The 18,914-nt window shown below is 49.2% G+C and overlaps 1 protein-coding gene across 3 annotated transcripts in view; it reads right to left on the bottom strand.

Annotated features, from left to right (window-relative positions):
• The window catches only part of LOC149984734 (intermembrane lipid transfer protein VPS13B-like), a 283,030-nt gene that overhangs the window by 143,204 nt on the left and 120,912 nt on the right, over positions 1-18,914 (bottom strand). For all 3 annotated transcript variants that reach the window (XM_090215719.1, XM_090215714.1, XM_090215713.1), the window contains exon 11: positions 12,277-12,633. In XM_090215719.1, coding sequence (XP_090071845.1) covers positions 12,277-12,633 — 357 coding nt within the window. The remainder of the gene's footprint in view (positions 1-12,276; positions 12,634-18,914) is intronic.

The following is an 18,914-nucleotide window of genomic DNA, read 5'->3' as shown; positions in this document are numbered from 1 at the left end:
CTGCAGCTCTGTCGTCCTGACTACAGAGTCTGGGTCTACTGCAGCTCTACAATACGTTCTAGATGAAGGCAGCACAACATCTTAACTCTAACTTGTCATGTGTCCTTCTGTACAACACTTGTCATGTGTCCTTCTGTACAACACTTGTCATGGGTCCTTCTGTACAACACTTGTCATGTGTCCTTCTGTACAACACTTGTCATGTGTCCTTCTGTACAACACTTGTCATGTGTCCTTCTGTACAACACTTGTCATGTGTCCTTCTGTACAACACTTGTCATGTGTCCTTCTGTACAACACTTGTCATGTGTCCTTCTGTACAACACTTGTCATGTGTCCTTCTGTACAACACTTGTCATGTGTCCTTCTGTACAACACTTGTCATGTGTCCTTCTGTACAACACTTGTCATGTGTCCTTCTGTACAACACTTGTCATGTGTCCTTCTGTACAACACTTGTCATGTGTCCTTCTGTACAACACTTGTCATGTGTCCTTCTGTACAACACTTGTCATGTGTCCTTCTGTACAACACTTGTCATGTGTCCTTCTGTACAACACTTGTCATGTGTCCTTCTGTACAACACTTGTCATGTGTCCTTCTGTACAACACTTGTCATGGGTCCTTCTGTACAACACTTGTCATGTGTCCTTCTGTACAACAGTTGTCATGTGTCCTTCTGTACAACACTTGTCATGTGTCCTTCTGTACAACACTTGTCATGTGTCCTTCTGTACAACACTTGTCATGTGTCCTTCTGTACAACACTTGTCATGTGTCCTTCTGTACAACACTTGTCATGTGTCCTTCTGTACAACACTTGTCATGTGTCCTTCTGTACAACACTTGTCATGTGTCCTTCTGTACAACACTTGTCATGTGTCCTTCTGTACAACACTTGTCATGTGTCCTTCTGTACAACACTTGTCATGTGTCCTTCTGTACAACAGTTGTCATGTGTCCTTCTGTACAACACTTGTCATGGGTCCTTCTGTACAACACTTGTCATGTGTCCTTCTGTACAACACTTGTCATGTGTCCTTCTGTACAACACTTGTCATGTGTCCTTCTGTACAACACTTGTCATGTGTCCTTCTGTACAACACTTGTCATGTGTCCTTCTGTACAACACTTGTCATGGGTCCTTCTGTACAACACTTGTCATGTGTCCTTCTGTACAACACTTGTCATGGGTCCTTCTGTACAACACTTGTCATGTGTCCTTCTGTACAACACATGTCATGTGTCCTTCTGTACAACACTTGTCATGTGTCCTTCTGTACAACACTTGTCATGGGTCCTTCTGTACAACACTTGTCATGTGTCCTTCTGTACAACACATGTCATGTGTCCTTCTGTACAACACTTGTCATGTGTCCTTCTGTACAACACTTGTCATGTGTCCTTCTGTACAACACTTGTCATGTGTCCTTCTGTACAACACTTGGCATGTGTCCTTCTGTACAACACTTGTCATGTGTCCTTCTGTACAACACTTGTCATGTGTCCTTCTGTACAACACTTGTCATGTGTCCTTCTGTACAACACTTGTCATGTGTCCTTCTGTACAACACTTGTCATGTGTCCTTCTGTACAACACTTGGCATGTGTCCTTCTGTACAACACTTGTCATGTGTCCTTCTGTACAACACTTGTCATGTGTCCTTCTGTACAACACTTGTCATGTGTCCTTCTGTACAACACTTGTCATGTGTCCTTCTGTACAACACTTGTCATGTGTCCTTCTGTACAACACTTGTCATGTGTCCTTCTGTACAACACTTGTCATGTGTCCTTCTGTACAACAGTTGTCATGTGTCCTTCTGTACAACACTTGTCATGTGTCCTTCTGTACAACACTTGTCATGGGTCCTTCTGTACAACACTTGTCATGTGTCCTTCTGTACAACACTTGTCATGTGTCCTTCTGTACAACACTTGTCATGTGTCCTTCTGTACAACACTTGTCATGTGTCCTTCTGTACAACACTTGTCATGTGTCCTTCTGTACAACACTTGTCATGTGTCCTTCTGTACAACACTTGTCATGTGTCCTTCTGTACAACACTTGTCATGTGTCCTTCTGTACAACACTTGTCATGTGTCCTTCTGTACAACACTTGTGAGTGGTGTCTTGTGTGACTGTGAAGTTTATGAGAGAGAAACAGATCATTACGTAGCGAGACCAACTGAAAGGAGACTTGAGACAATAGATCTCTGGACGGTATGGAGACACACAGGGCTGTCAGTCCCATATGTTAAAGCCATAGATCTCTGGAGGGTATGGAGACACACAGGGCTGTCAGTCCCATATGTTACAGCTATAGATCTCTGGAGGGTATGGAGACACACAGGGCAGTCAGTCCCATATGTTAAAGCCATAGATCTCTGGAGGGTATGGAGACACACAGGGCTGTCAGTCCCATTATGTTACAGCCATAGATCTCTGGAGGGTATGGAGACACACAGGGCTGTCAGTCCCAGTATGTTACAGCCATAGATCTCTGGAGGGTATGGAGACACACAGGACTGTCAGTCCCATTATGTTACAGCCATTAGACTGAGACCATCAGAGCCATCAGAGCAGAAACACCCAACACCCCATCTGTTATGTCCCAGGACCACTAAAGGCCAGCTGTTGTTGCCAGGGGATTTAAGGTGGCTCTGCAGCTCTGTGTCTCTATCCACTTCATGTGTTTTGAGTTTGGAAAACTATCTCACTGGGAGGCACGGGCCAAACGAAATGAAATGGATCCTGAAGAGCTGAGCCAAGACTTCAACATGTTACCGAAGGCAGGGGGGGACTGTGTGTGAGAGAGAGAGAGGCAGGGGGAGGCAGGGACTGTGTGTGAGAGAGAGAGAGGCAGGGGGAGGCAGGGACTGTGTGTGAGAGAGAGAGGCAGGGGGGGGGGCAGGGACTGTGTGTGAGAGAGAGAGAGGCAGGGGGAGGCAGGGACTGTGTGTGAGAGAGAGAGAGGCAGGGGGAGGCAGGGACTGTGTGTGAGAGAGAGAGAGGCAGGGGGAGGCAGGGACTGTGTGTGAGAGAGAGAGAAGCAGGTGGAGGCAGGGACTGTGTGTGAGAGAGAGGTAGGGGGAGGCAGGGACTGTGTGTGAGAGAGAGAGGGGCAGGGGAGGCAGGGACTGTGTGTGAGAGAGAGAGGGACAGGGGGAGGCAGGGACTGTGTGTGTGAGAGAGAGAGGCAGGGGGAGGCAGGGACTGTGTGTGAGAGAGAGGTAGGGGGAGGCAGGGACTGTGTGTGTGAGAGAGAGAGGCAGGGGGAGGCAGGGACTGTGTGTGAGAGAGAGAGAGAGGCAGGGGGAGGCAGGGACTGTGTGTGAGAGAGAGAGAAGCAGGTGGAGGCAGGGGGAGGCAGGGACTGTGTGTGTGAGAGAGAGAGGCAGGGGGAGGCAGGGACTGTGTGTGAGAGAGAGAGAGAGGCAGGGGGAGGCAGGGACTGTGTGTGAGAGAGAGAGAGGCAGGGGGAGGCAGGGATTGAGACAGGGACGGTGTGTGTGTGTGATGGGACAAATGTGTGTGTGTGTGTGTGTGGGCGGCCTGTGTGTGTGTGATGGGACAAATGTCAATGTCTCTCTACTCTAACACCCTGAATACTGGTGATATAATGTCCTGCTAACCAGGACCATGAGACAACAGACTGTCCTGGCTATTCACACACACCTTGCTGTGGTATAGGACAGACAGACAGACAGGAAACATCTAGAGATGATGAGAAACATCTAGAAACATCTAGAGACGACGAGAAACATCTAGAGACCACGAGAAACATATAGAGACCACGAGAAACATCTAGAGACCACGAGAAACATCTAGAAACGACGAGAAACATCTAGAGACCACGAGAAACATCTAGAGACGACGAGAAACATCTAGAAACGACGAAAAACATCTAGAGATGACAGGGAACATCTAGAGACGACGAGAAACATCTAGAGACGACGAGAAACATCTAGAGACGACGAGAAACATCTAGAGACGACGAGAAACATCTAGAGACGACGAGAAACATCTAGAGACGATGAGAAACATCTACGTCTCAGTGGGTCTCCATGACCATCAGCCTGGGTCAGACTAGGAGGAAACGTCTCAGTGTGTCTCCATGACCATCAGCCTGGGTCAGACTAGGAGGAAACGTCTCAGTGGGTCTCCATGACCATCAGCCTGGGTCAGACTAGGAGGAAACGTCTCAGTGGGTCTCCATGACCATCAGCCTGGGTAGTGGACATGAAGCTCCGCACCAAGAGGACATGGTGTTTATAGTCAACAACAGAATCACTTAGTGATAAATCTCATCTCGACAGGCGAGATGTCAGAACCCCACAGCTAAAGAGCTGTCATCCTCCTCCAACCAGGGATTAGCTTTCATAGAAAACACAACTCTCTGTCCCCTTCCCTCTCTCTCTCTCGCCCTCCCCCTCCCCCTCTCCATCCCTCTCTCTCTCTCTCACTCACTCTCTCTCTCTCTCTCCCCCTCCCTCCCCCTCCCCCTCTCCATCTCTCTCTCCCTCCCTCTCTCTCCCTCCCCCTCTCCCTCTCGTCGTTTTTCCATTGTTTTCCATGCTGAGTGTTTTGAAACTGTGTTTATAAAAGGCAACACATCAAAAATGGATGAAAGCTGAAAAGCTGTTGAAAATCAGCGCGGGCCACAGCGTCTAGAATGTTCTCACTGCGGAGTTATGTAGATTTGAGTAAACAAGTGCAAATTGTTGAGGTTTTAATTCAAATATTTGACACTCATTTTATCTGAAGTAACCCGATATAACATCTGTGAAGCAGATGGGTTTAAAAGCCCAGAGAAACTCTGTCCTCCCCCCGAGAGAAACTCTGTTCTCCCCCCTTCCCCCCCAGTGAAACTTTGTCCTCCCCCCCAGAGAAACTCTGTCCTCCCCCGTTCCCTCCCTCCCCCCAGAGAATCTCTGCCCCCCCCCCCCCCCCAGAGAAACTCTGTACTCCCCCCCAGAGAACCTCTGTCCTCCCCTGTTCCCTCCCTCCCCCCCAGAGAAACTCTGTCCTCCCCCGTTCCCTCCCTCCCTCCCCAGAGAAACTCTGTCCTCCCCCGTTCCCTCCCTCCCCCTCAAGAGAACCTCTGTCCTCCCCTGTTCCCTCCCCACCCCCTCTAACCCCCTATGTTCAGTGAACAGAAGTGACTCTCAGAGTTTCCAGACCCCAATATGCCTTTTTACCCATCTCCTGTTATTGGCCCGATAGTAGGTTGATACTGCCAGGACATATCCTGGAACTCCCTCTCTCCCTCCCTCCATCCTTCTCGCTCTCTCTCTCTCCCTCCCTCCCTCCCTCCCTCCCTCCATCCTTCTCTCTCTTCCTTCCTCCCTCCATCCCTCTCTCTCTCCCTCCCTCCATCCATCCTTCTCTCCCTCCATCCATTCATCCTTCTCTCCCTCCATCCATCCCCCTCCCTCCCTCCCTCCCTCCCTCTCTCCCTCCATCCATCCCCCTCTCTTCATCCCTCCCTCCCTCCCTCCCTCCCTTCTCTCTCTCTCTCTGCCCCTTCCTCCCTCCCTCCCTCCATCCCTCTCTTTCTCCCTCCCTCCCTCTCTCTCTCTCTCTCTCTCTCTCCCCCTTCCTCCCCTCTCTCTCTCTCTCTCTCTCCCTCCCTCCATCCATCCCTCTCTCCATCAATGACCTGAAAAGTAGTCTCTGCTCTGGTTCTGGTACCGACCATAACGTGTCAGTGTGTTGGTTCAGAACTCTCTGGTTCTGGTACTGACCATAACGTGTCAGTGTGTTGTAACAGAACTCTCTGGTTCTGGTACCGACCATACCGTGTCAGTGTGTTGTAACAGAACTCTCTGGTTCTGGTACCGACCATACCGTGTCAGTGTGTTGAACAGTAACAGAACTCTCTGGTTCTGGTACCGACCATACCGTGTCAGTGTGTTGTAACATAACTCTCTGGTTCTGGTACCGACCATAACGTGTCAGTGTGTTGTAACAGAACTCTCTGGTTCTGGTACCGACCATAACGTGTCAGTGTGTTGTAACAGTAACAGAACTCTCTGGTTCTGGTACCGACCATAACGTGTCAGTGTGTTGTAACAGTAACAGAACTCTCTGGTTCTGGTACCGACCATAACGTGTCAGTGTGTTGTAACAGAACTCTCTGGTTCTGGTACCGACCATAACGTGTCAGTGTGTTGTAACAGAACTCTCTGGTTCTGGTACCGACCATAACGTGTCAGTGTGTTGTAACATAACTCTCTGGTTCTGGTACCGACTATACCGTGTCAGTGTGTTGTAACATAACTCTCTGGTTCTGGTACCGACCATAACGTGTCAGTGTGTTGTAACAGAACTCTCTGGTTCTGGTACCGACCATAACGTGTCAGTGTGTTGTAACAGTAACAGAACTCTCTGGTTCTGGTACCGACCATAACGTGTCAGTGTGTTGTAACAGTAACAGAACTCTCTGGTTCTGGTACCGACCATAACGTGTCAGTGTGTTGTAACAGAACTCTCTGGTTCTGGTACCGACCATAACGTGTCAGTGTGTTGTAACAGAACTCTCTGGTTCTGGTACCGACCATAACGTGTCAGTGTGTTGTAACAGTAACAGAACTCTCTGGTTCTGGTACCGACCATAACGTGTCAGTGTGTTGAACAGTAACAGAACTCTCTGGTTCTGGTACCGACCATAACGTGTCAGTGTGTTGTAACAGTAACAGAACTCTCTGGTTCTGGTACCGACCATAACGTGTCAGTGTGTTGTAACAGTAACAGAACTCTCTGGTTCTGGTACCAACCATAACGTGTCAGTGTGTTGTAACAAAACTCTCTGGTTCTGGTACCGACCATAACGGGACAGGTCTTCTTGATGTACATGACACCAAAGCAGCCGTTGTTCTTGGCGGTCGGTGGTTCACGTGCGTACGGAGAAACGGAAAGGGGATCTGAGAGACTTGCTGCTCTGGCTTCTTGTCTCAACACAGCTTAGGGAGGAAACCCTGACAAACCTTCTGGAAACATCAAAACACCACATGGTGATGAACAAACAATATAAACAGCAGGAACAGAGAGGTTTAGTCAGAGAGATTTAGTCAGAGAGGTTTAGTCTGAGAGGTTTAGTCAGAGAGGTTTAGTCAGAGAGGTTTGGTCAGAGAGGTTTAGTCAGAGAGATTTAGTCAGAGAGATTAGTCAGAGAGATTTAGTCAGAGAGATTAGTCAGAGAGATTTAGTCAGAGAGGTTTAGTCAGAGAGGTTTAGTCAGAGAGGTTTAGTCTGAGAGGTTTAGTCAGAGAGGTTTAGTCAGAGAGGTTTGGTCAGAGAGGTTTAGTCAGAGAGATTTAGTCAGAGAGATTGGTCAGAGAGATTTAGTCAGAGAGATTAGTCAGAGAGATTTAGTCAGAGAGGTTTAGTCAGAGAGGTTTAGTCAGAGAGCTTAGTCAGAGAGGTTTAGTCAGAGAGATTTAGTCAGAGAGATTAGTCAGAGAGATTTAGTCAGAGAGATTAGTCAGAGAGATTTAGTCAGAGAGGTTTAGTCAGAGAGGTTTAGTCAGAGAGCTTAGTCAGAGAGGTTTAGTCAGAGAGATTTAGTCAGAGAGATTAGTCAGAGAGATTTAGTCAGAGAGGTTTAGTCAGAGAGCTTGGTCAGAGAGGTTTAGTCAGAGAGGTTTGGTCAGAGAGGTTTAGTCAGAGAGATTAGTCGGAGAGGTTTAGTCAGAGAGGTTTAGTCAGAGAGATTAGTCAGAGAGGTTTAGTCAGAGAGATTAGTCAGAGAGGTTTGGTAAGAGAGGTTTAGTCAGAGAGATTAGTCAGAGAGGTTTAGTCAGAGAGGTTTAGTCAGAGAGATTAGTCAGAGAGGTTTAGTCAGAGATGTTTGGTCAGAGAGATTAGTCAGAGAGGTTTGGTCAGAGATGTTTGGTCAGAGAGATTAGTCAGAGAGGTTTGGTCAGAGAGGTTTGGTCAGAGAGATTAGTCAGAGAGGTTTAGTCAGAGAGGTTTAGTCAGAGAGGTTTAGTCAGAGAGGTTTAGTCGGAGAGGTTTAGTCGGAGAGGTTTAGTCAGAGAGGTTTAGTCAGAGGTTTAGTCAGAGAGGTTTGGTCAGAGAGGTTTAGTCAGAGAGATTAGTCAGAGAGGTTTAGTCAGATAGGTTTAGTCAGAGAGATTAGTCAGAGAGGTTTAGTCAGAGAGATTAGTCAGAGAGGTTTGGTCAGAGAGGTTTGGTCAGAGAGATTAGTCAGAGAGGTTTAGTCAGAGAGGTTTAGTCAGAGAGGTTTAGTCAGAGAGGTTTAGTCAGAGAGGTTTAGTCAGAGGTTTAGTCAGAGGTTTAGTCAGAGAGGTTTAGTCACAGGTTTAGTCACAGGTTTAGTCAGAGAGGTTTAGTCAGAGAGGTTTAGTCAGAGAGATTTAGTCAGAGAGGTTTAGTCAGAGAGGTTTAGTTGGAGAGGTTTGGTCAGAGAGGTTTAGTCAGAGAGGTTTGGTCAGAGAGATTAGTCAGAGAGGTTTGGTCAGAGAGGTTTAGTCAGAAAGGTTTAGTCAGAGACATTTAGTCAGATCAGAGAGGTCCGGTCAGAGAGGTTTAGTCAGAGACATTTAGTCAGAGAGGTCTGGTCAGAAAGGTTTAGTCAGAGAGGTTTAGTCAGAGAGGTTTGGTCAGATAGGTTTAGTCAGAGGTTTAGTCAGAGAGGGTTAGTCAGAGAGGGTTAGTCAGAGAGGTCCGGTCAGAGAGGTCCGGTCAGAGAGGTCCGGTCAGAGAGGTCCGGTCAGAGAGGTCCGGTCAGAGAGATTTAGTCAGAGAGATCTGGTCAGAGAGATTTAGTCAGAGAGGTTTAATCAGAGATGTTTAGTCAGAGAGGTCCGGTCAGAGAGGTTTAGTCAGAGAGGTTTAGTCAGAGAGGTTTAGTCAGAGAGGTTTAGTCAGAGAGGTTCAGTCGGAGAGGTTTAGTCAGAGGTTTAATCAGAGATGTTTAGTCAGAGAGGTCCGGTCAGATAGGTTTAGTCAGAGAGGTTTAGTCAGAGAGGTTTAGTCAGAGAGGTTTAGTCAGAGAGGTTTAGTCAGAGGTTTAGTCAGAGGTTTAATCAGAGATGTTTAGTCAGAGAGGTCCGGTCAGATAGGTTTAGTCAGAGAGGGTTTACTCAAAGAGGTTTAGTCAGAGAGGTCCAGTCAGAGGATTAGTCAGAGAGGTTTAGTCAGAAACATTTAGTCAGATCAGAGAGGTTTAGTCAGAGAGATCCGGTCAGAGAGGTTTAGTCAGAGAGGTTTAGTCAGAGAGGTTTAGTCACAGGTTTAGTCAGTGAGGTCCGATCAGATAGGTTTAGTCAGAGAGGTTTAGTCAGAGACATTTAGTCAGAGAGACCAGAGCCCTATGGGACAGGGCACTACTTTAGACCAGAGCCCTACGGGGTAGGGCACTACTTTAGACCAGAGCCCTATGGGACAGGACACTACTTTAGACCAGAGCCCTATGGGGTAGGGCACTACTTTAGACCAGAGCCCTATGGGGTAGGGCACTACTTTAGACCAGAGCCCTATAGGGTAGTGCACTACTTTAGACCAGAGCCCTATAGGGTAGTGCACTACTTTAGACCAGAGCACTATAGGGTAGTGCACTACGTAGTGAAGGAGGTGCCATTTGGGAAACAGACAATATCTTGCCTGACCAGGAACGGGTCATTCCTCCATGGTAACGTTGTGGTTACGGGTCGGAGAACACAACAGTGATGCATCATGGTCCGTTTCCTGTGTTCTATTCAGGAGGACTTTGTTGTGGCGAAACAAAACCACAGAGACCTTTAACTTTCCAGCTACCCCTCACCCAGGTCACATGACAGGGGCTTGGACTCTACAAATCTTTCTTTGAGAGTATTTTAACCTCTTGTGTTGTTTGTTGGTTTGGTAGCACCGCTGTCAGACAGAGAAATATGTTGAGAAGGATTATAGCCACAGACGGCAAGGCACTAGGAGACAGACAGACAGGCTTGATGAGATCTTTAAGGGCCCTCACCAAGGTACTAGGAGACAGACAGACAGGCTTGATGAGATCTTTAAGGTCAGGGCCCTCACCAAGGGACTAGGAGACAGGCTTGATGAGATCTTTAAGGTCAGGGCCCTCACCAAGGGACTAGGAGACAGACAGACAGGCTTGATGAGATCTTTAAGGGCCCTCACCAAGGTACTAGGAGACAGACAGACAGGCTTGATGAGATCTTTAAGGGCCCTCAGCAAGGCACTAGGAAACAGACAGACAGGCTTGATGAGCTCTTTAAGGTCAGGGCCCTCACCAAGGTACTAGGAGACAGACAGACAGGCTTGATGAGATCTTTAAGGGCCCTCAGCAAGGTACTAGGAGACAGACAGACAGGCTTGATGAGATCTTTAAGGGCCCTCAGCAAGGTACTAGGAAACAGACAGACAGGCTTGATGAGATCTTTAAGGGCCCTCAGAAAAGTACTAGGAGACAGACAGACAGGCTTGATGAGATCTTTAAGGGCCCTCAGCAAGGTACTAGGAGACAGACATACAGGCTTGATGAGATCTTTAAGGGCCCTCAGCAAGGTACTAGGAGACAGACAGGCTTGATGAGATCTTTAAGGGCCCTCAACAAGGTACTAGGAGACAGACAGACAGGCTTGATGAGATCTTTAAGGGCCCTCAGCAAGGTACTAGGAGACACAGACAGGCTTGATGAGATCTTTAAGGGCCCTCACCAAGGTACTAGGAGTCAGACAGACAGGCTTGATGAGATCTTTAAGGGCCCTCAGCAAGGCACTAGGAGACAGACATACAGGCTTGATGAGATCTTTAAGGGCCCTCACCAAGGTACTAGGAGACACAGACAGGCTTGATGAGATCTTTAAGGGCCCTCACCAAGGTACTAGGAGTCAGACAGACAGGCTTGATGAGATCTTTAAGGGCCCTCAGCAAGGCACTAGGAGACAGACATACAGGCTTGATGAGATCTTTAAGGGCCCTCAGCAAGGTACTAGGAGACAGACAGACAGGCTTGATGAGATCTTTAAGGGCCCTCACCAAGGTACTAGGAGACAGACAAACAGGTTTGATGAGATCTTTAAGGGCCCTCACCAAGGTACTAGGAGACAGACAGACAGGCTTGATGAGATCTTTAAGGTCAGGGCCCTCACCAAGGTACTAGGAGACAGACAAACAGGCTTGATGAGATCTTTAAGGGCCCTCATTAAGGCACTAGGAGACAGACAGACAGGCTTGATGAGATCTTTAAGGTCAGGGCCCTCACCAAGGTACTAGGAGACAGACAGACAGGCTTGATGAGATCTTTAAGGGCCCTCATTAAGGCACTAGGAGACAGACAGACAGGCTTGATGAGATCTTTAAGATCAGGGCCCTCAGCAAGGCACTAGGAAACAGACAGACAGGCTTGATGAGATCTTTAAGATCAGGTCAGAACCCCCCCCCCCCCCCCCCCTGTACCTGGACAGTAAACTCCTCCCCTCTAGGTGCAGGTATAGGCTGGCCCCTTGCCTACGGGAAAGGTTTAGTCAGAGAGGTTTAGTCAGAGAGGTTTAGTCAGAGAGGTTTAGTCAGAGAGGTTTGGTCAGAGAGATTAGTCAGAGAGGTTTAGTCAGATAGATTTAGTCAGAGAGGTTTAGTCCTCATAGAACTGTACTGGGACTTCACTTCCCAGGTGCCTCGAGGCGTAGTCCTCATAGAGCAGAGGTAGAGAAACCTGAGCTGCCCCTGAGACAATAATATGAACTGGGAATACTCCTGGGATCTAAGTTGAATGTGAATACAGGGGCTATATAGACAGAGGTTACTCTGAGAGAGAGAAAGAGAAGAGAGGAGGGGGGAGAACGGGGGGAGAAGAGAAGAGAGGAGAGGGGGAGAACGGGGGGAGAGAAAGAAGGAAAAGAGGGGGAGAGAAGAGAAGAGAGGGGGGAAGGGGGAGAGAAGAGAAGAGAGGGGGAAGGGGGGAGAGAAGAAAGGGAGAGAAAGAGAGAGAAGAGAGAAAAAGGGGGGGAGAAGAGAGGGGGAAGGGGGAGAGAAGAAAGGGAGAGAAAGAGAGAGGGGGAGAGAAGAGAGGGGGAAGGGGGAGAGAAGAAAGGGAGAGAAAGAGAGAGGGGGAGAGAAGAGAGGGGGGGATAAAGAAGGAGAAGAAGGGAGAGGAGATAAGAGAGGGGGAGAGAAGAGCGAGGGGGAGAGAGAAGTGTGAGGGAGGAGAAGAGAGAGGGGTGAAGTGTGAGTGGGGTGATGAGAGAGGGGGAGCTGCATTTTTCAACTGTAAAAAGACAACAGGGAAGGTAAATGTTTAAAGCTCTCACCGTCTAGCTTGGGCCCAGTCTTCATGTTCATGGTACCCTTCATAGCCGACACCGACCAGGACAGGCTGGGCCGGGCAGGGTGCGACTCCGTCTCCATGACAACCACGATCTGGGCGGTGCGGAGGGACACCTTGTGGAAGGGTGCCAGGGATCTTAGGGAGCTGAGGTGGGAGGGGTCGGGACGATGGGGAGAGGAGGACGAGGTCCTACTGGGGGAGGAATGAGGGGTGGAGGGGGGTTTGGGAGTCTCCCAGTAGTGATGAGGTAGGACCCTCCTCAGGTAGGCCTTGGTCTGCTCCAGTTTCACCAGCGTAGGGTTCACCTTCAGCGGCCGGGACAGCTCCACGTTCAGCTCCGCTGGACGAACAGAAGACAGAGTTACCCTAAAACTAAATATTAACAGGAGACAGAGTTACCGTAATACGAAATATTAACAGAAGAGAGACAGGAGACAGAGTTACCGTAATACAAAATATTAACAGAAGACAGAGTTACCATAATACTAAATATTAACAGAAGACAGAGTTACCAACCGGGCCAGCCCAGCTCAATGGCATCACAAACCGGGCCAGCCCAGCTCAATGGTACCACCAACCGGGCAGCTCAATGGCACCACCAACCGGGCCAGCCCAGCTCAATGGCACCACTAAATGGGCCAGCCCAGCTCAATGGCACCACCAACCGGGCCAGCCCAGCTCAATGGTACCACCAACCGGGCAGCTCAATGGCACCACCAACCGGGCCAGCCCAGCTCAATGGCACCACTAAATGGGCCAGCCCAGCTCAATGGCACCACCAGCCGGGCCAGCCCAGCTCAATGGCACCACCAACCGGGCCAGCCCAGCTCAATGGTACCACCAACCGGGCAGCTCAATGGCACCACCAACCGGGCCAGCCCAGCTCAATGGTACCACCAACCGGGCAGCTCAATGGCACCACCAACCGGGCCAGCCCAGCTCAATGGTACCACCAACCGGGCAGCTCAATGGCACCACCAACCGGGCCAGCCCAGCTCAATGGCACCACTAAATGGGCCAGCCCAGCTCAATGGCACCACCAACCGGGCAGCTCAATGGCACCACCAACCGGGCCAGCCCAGCTCAATGGTACCAACAACTGAGCCAGGCCAGCTCAATGGTATCATCAACCGGGCCAGCCCAGCTCAATGGTACCACCAACTGGGCCAGGCCAGCTCAATGGCACCACCAACCGGGCCAGCCCATTTCAATGGTACCACCAACTGGGCCAGGCCAGCTCAATGGTATCATCAACCGGGCCAGCCCAGCTCAATGGTACCACCAACTGGGCCAGGCCAGCTCAATGGTATCATCAACCGGGCCAGGCCAGCTCAGTGGTACCATCAACCGGGCCAGGACAGCTCAATGGTACCACCAACTGACTCTTTACACCCAGCTCCTATAGAATCATCTGGAAGTCCAGCCAGAAGATACCACCTCTCTGACTCTTTCCACCCAGCTCCTATAGAATCATCTGGAAGTCCAGCCAGAAGATACCACCTCTCTGACTCTTTCCACCCAGCTCCTATAGAATCATCTGGAAGTCCAGCCAACTCTTACCCCCTACTTACTAACACGTTTAACTTGTAGCCTTCAAAGGTAGCCTCTTTAAGCTCATCGTGTGCTGAGAGAGAGGGGGGGAAAGGCAGCGCACGGAAATCTGGATTAATGAAAGAAAGATGGTGGTCCTTCCGTCATGTTCGTTGGGACATCAAAAGAAGGCCTTGTCCAGGAGTGAAATTCCTTCACTTCTCACGCAGGTGTTTTGATTAGGAACACCCTGCCTTTCAATCAAACACAAAGTGGTGCTTTTAACCCAGCCGAGGACTGTCAGTGGTGCTTTAACCCAGCCGAGGACTGTCAGTGGTGCTTTTAACCCAGCCGAGGACTGTCAGTGGTGCTTTTAACCCAGCCGAGGACTGTCAGTGGTGCTTTTAAACCAGCCGAGGACTGTCAGTGGTGCTTTTAACCCAGCCGAGGACTGTCAGTGGTGCTTTAACCCAGCCGAGGAATGTCAGGGGTTCATTAACCCAGCCGAGGACTGTCAGGGGTTCTTTTAACCCAGCCGAGGTCTGTCAGTGGTGCTTTTAACCCAGCCGAGGACTGTCAGTGGTGCTTTAACCCAGCCGAGGACTGTCAGTGGTGCTTTTAACCCAGCCGAGGACTGTCAGTGGTGCTTTAACCCAGCCGAGGAATGTCAGGGGTTCATTAACCCAGCCGAGGACTGTCAGGGGTTCTTTAACCCAGCCGAGGACTGTCAGGGGTTCTTTAACCCAGCCGAGGACTGTCAGTGGTTCTTTAACCCAGCCGAGGACTGTCAGTGGTTCTTTAACCAGAGGACTGTCAGTGGTGCTTTAACCCAGCCGAGGACTGTCAGTGGTTCTTTAACCCAGCCGAGGACTGTCAGTGGTGCTTTAAACCAGCCGAGGACTGTCAGTGGTTCTTTAACCCAGCCGAGGACTGTCAGTGGTGCTTTAACCAGAGGACTGTCAGTGGTGCTTTAAACCAGCCAAGGACTGTCCGTGGTGCTTTAACCCAGCCGAGGACTGTCAGTGGTTCTTTAACCAGAGGACTGTCAGTGGTGCTTTAAACCAGCCGAGGACTGTCAGTGGTGCTTTAACCCAGCCGAGGACTGTCAGTGGTTCTTTAACCAGAGGACTGTCAGTGGTGCTTTAAACCAGCCGAGGACTGTCAGTGGTGCTTTAACCAGAGGACTGTCAGTGGTGCTTTAAACCAGCCGAGGACTGTCAGTGGTGCTTTAACCCAGCCGAGGACTGTCAGTGGTGCTTTAACCCAGCCGAGGACTGTCAGTGGTGCTTTTAACCCAGCCGAGGACTGTCAGTGGTTCTTTAACCCAGCCGAGGACTGTCAGTGGTTCTTTAACCAGAGGACTGTCAGTGGTGCTTTAAACCAGCCGAGGACTGTCAGTGGTGCTTTAACCAGAGGACTGTCAGTGGTGCTTTAACCCAGCCGAGGACTGCCAGTGGTGCTTTAACCCAGCCGAGGACTGTCAGTGGTGCTTTAACCCAGCCGAGGACTGTCAGTGGTGCTTTAAACCAGCCGAGGACTGTCAGTGGTGCTTTAACCCAGCCGAGGACTGTCAGTGGTGCTTTAAACCAGCCGAGGACTGTCAGTGGTGCTTTAAACCAGCCGAGGACTGTCAGTGGTGCTTTAACCAGAGGACTGTCAGTGGTGCTTTAACCCAGCCGAGGACTGCCAGTGGTGCTTTAACCAGAGGACTGTCAGTGGTGCTTTAACCCAGCCGAGGACTGCCAGTGGTGCTTTAACCAGAGGACTGTCAGTGGTGCTTTAAACCAGCCGAGGACTGTCAGTGGTTCTTTAACCCAGCCGAGGACTGTCAGTGGTTCTTTAACCAGAGGACTGTCAGTGGTGCTTTAACCCAGCCGAGGACTGTCAGTGGTTCTTTAACCAGAGGACTGTCAGTGGTTCTTTAACCCAGCCGAGGACTGTCAGTGGTTCTTTAACCAGAGGACTGTCAGTGGTGCTTTAAACCAGCCGAGGACTGTCCGTGGTGCTTTAACCCAGCCGAGGACTGTCAGTGGTTCTTTAACCAGAGGACTGTCAGGGGTGCTTTAACCAGAGGACTGTCAGTGGTGCTTTAACCCAGCCGAGGACTGTCAGTGGTTCTTTAACCAGAGGACTGTCAGTGGTGCTTTAACCCAGCCGAGGACTGTCAGTGGTTCTTTAACCAGAGGACTGTCAGTGGTGCTTTAACCCAGCCGAGGACTGTCAGTGGTTCTTTAACCAGAGGACTGTCAGTGGTGCTTTAACCCAGACGAGGACTGTCCGTGGTGCTTTAACCCAGCCGAGGACTGTCAGTGGTTCTTTAACCAGAGGACTGTCAGTGGTTCTTTAACCAGAGGACTGTCAGTGGTTCTTTAACCCAGCCGAGGACTGTCAGTGGTTCTTTAACCAGAGGACTGTCAGTGGTTCTTTAACCAGAGGACTGTCAGTGGTTCTCGCTGCAGCTGCCTTCCTCTGTGTGTGTGTGTGTGTGTGTGTGTGTGTGTGTGTGTGTGTGTGTGTGTGTGTGTGTGTGTGTGTGTGATGAGCAGGCCACAGCAAGGCGAGGGTCAGATCTGAAACCTCTCATCCCGTTTACATCCCAGTACACACACACACACACACACACACACACACGCACGTTACTTGTGTTCCCTCTCTGCAGGTTCCATCCTTGGCAGGGGAGCTGTGATTGGTCCGTGTGCTCTCAGTAAATGTCTGGCAGCTTGCTGTAAACACAGGGAACTGCTCTCCTCTGACTGTGGTCTCCATCTGGTCTGATGGACGCTCACCTCGTTAAACAGCATCAAATCAGAGCGGCCTTAGGGAACACTACCTGGAGGGAGTCCTCAATGGAGCCCTATGTAGTGCACTACTTTAGACCAGGGCCCAATTCCCTATATAGTGCACTACTTTAGACCAGGGCCCTATTCCCTATATAGTGCACTACTTTAGACCAGGGCCCTATTCCCTATATAGTGCACTACTTTAGACCAGGGCCCTATTCCCTATATAGTGCACTACTTTAGACCAGGGCCCTATTCCCTCTATAGTGCACTACTTTAGACCAGGGCCCTATTCCCTATATAGTGCACTACTTTAGACCAGGGCCCTATTCCCTCTATAGTGCACTACTTTAGACCAGGGCCCTATTCCCTAAATAGTGCACTACTTTAGACCAGGGCCCTATTCCCTATATAGTGCACTACTTTAGACCAGGGCCCTATTCCCTATATAGTGCACTACTTTAGACCAGGGCCCTATTCCCTCTATAGTGCACTACTTTAGACCAGGGCCCTATTCCCTCTATAGTGCACTACTTTAGACCAGGGCCCTATTCCCTCTATAGTGCACTACTTTAGACCAGGGCCCTATTCCCTATATAGTGCACTACTTTAGACCAGAGCCCTATTCCCTATATAGAGCACTACTTTAGACCAGGGCCCTATTCCCTATGTAGTGCACTACTTTAGACCAGAGCCCTATTCCCTATATAGAGCACTACTTTAGACCAGGGCCCTATTCCCTATGTAGTGCACTACTTTAGACCAGGGCCCTATTCCCTATGTAGAGCACTACTTTAGACCAGGGCCCTATTCCCTATATAGTGCACTACTTTAGACCAGAGCCCTATTCCCTATATAGAGCACTACTTTAGACCAGAGCCCTATTCCCTATATAGTGCACTACTTTAGACCAGAGCCCTATTCCCTATATAGTGCACTACTTTAGACCAGGGCCCTATTCCCTATATAGAGCACTACTTTAGACTTTATTTAACTAGTGAAGTCATTTAAAACAAATTCTTATTTACAATGACGGCCTACAATGACGGGGAACAGTGGGTTAACTGGTCTAGGAACAGTGGGTTAACTGGTCTAGGAACAGTGGGTTAACTGGTCTCGGAACAGTGGGTTAACTGGTCTAGGAACAGTGGGTTAACTGGTCTAGGAACAGTGGGTTAACTGGTCTAGGAACAGTGGGTTAACTGGTCTAGGAACAGGGGGTTAACTAACTGGTCTAGGAACAGTGGGTTAACTGGTCTAGGAACAGTGGGTTAACTGGTCTAGGAACAGTGGGTTAACTGGTCTAGGATCAGTGGGTTAACTGGTCTAGGAACAGTGGGTTAACTGGTCTAGGAACAGTGGGTTAACTGGTCTAGGAACAGTGGGTTAACTGGTCTAGGAACAGTGGGTTAACTGGTCTAGGAACAGGGGGTTAACTGGTCTAGGAACAGTAGGTTAACTGGTCTAGGAACAGTGGGTTAACTGGTCTAGGAACAGTGGGTTAACTGGTCTAGGAACAGTGGGTTAACTGGTCTAGGAACAGTGGGGTTAACTGGTCTAGGAACAGTGGGTTAACTGGTCTAGGAACAGTGGGTTAACTGGTCTAGGAACAGTGGGTTAACTGGTCTAGGAACAGTGGGTTAACTTGTCTAGGAACAGTGGGTTAACTGGTCTAGGAACAAATCAAATCAAATCAAATCAAATTTTATTTGTCACATACACATGGTTAGCAGATGTTAATGCGAGTGTAGCGAAATGCTTGTGCTTCTAGTTCCGACAATGCAGTAATAACAAGTAATCTAACTAACAATTCCAAAACTACTGTCTTGTACACAGTGTAAGGGGATAAAGAATATGTACATAAGGATATATGAATGAGTGATGGTACAGAGCAGCATAGGCAAGATACAGTAGATGGTATCGGGTACAGTATGTACAAATGAGATGAGTATGTAAACAAAGTGGCATAGTATAGTATAAAGTGGCTAGTGATACATGTATTACATAAGGATACCGTCGATGATATAGAGTACAGTATATACGTATGCATATGAGATGAATAATGTAGGGTAAGTAACATTTATATAAGGTAGCATTGTTTAAAGTGGCTAGTGATATATTTACATCATTTCCCATCAATTCCCATTATTAAAGTGGCTGGAGTTGAGTCAGTGTCAGTGTGTTGGCAGCAGCCACTCAGTGTTAGTGGTGGCTGTTTAACAGTCTGATGGCCTTGAGATAGAAGCTGTTTTTCAGTCTCTCGGTCCCAGCTTTGATGCACCTGTACTGACCTCGCCTTCTGGATGATAGC

The sequence above is a fragment of the Oncorhynchus mykiss genome, chromosome 2, assembly GCF_057628025.1.
Source record: "Oncorhynchus mykiss isolate SJ-2025 chromosome 2, ASM5762802v1, whole genome shotgun sequence".
NCBI lineage: Eukaryota > Metazoa > Chordata > Actinopteri > Salmoniformes > Salmonidae > Oncorhynchus > Oncorhynchus mykiss.
The sequence above is the reverse complement of the archived record's forward strand: the minus strand, read 5'-3'. Positions and strand labels throughout refer to the sequence as shown.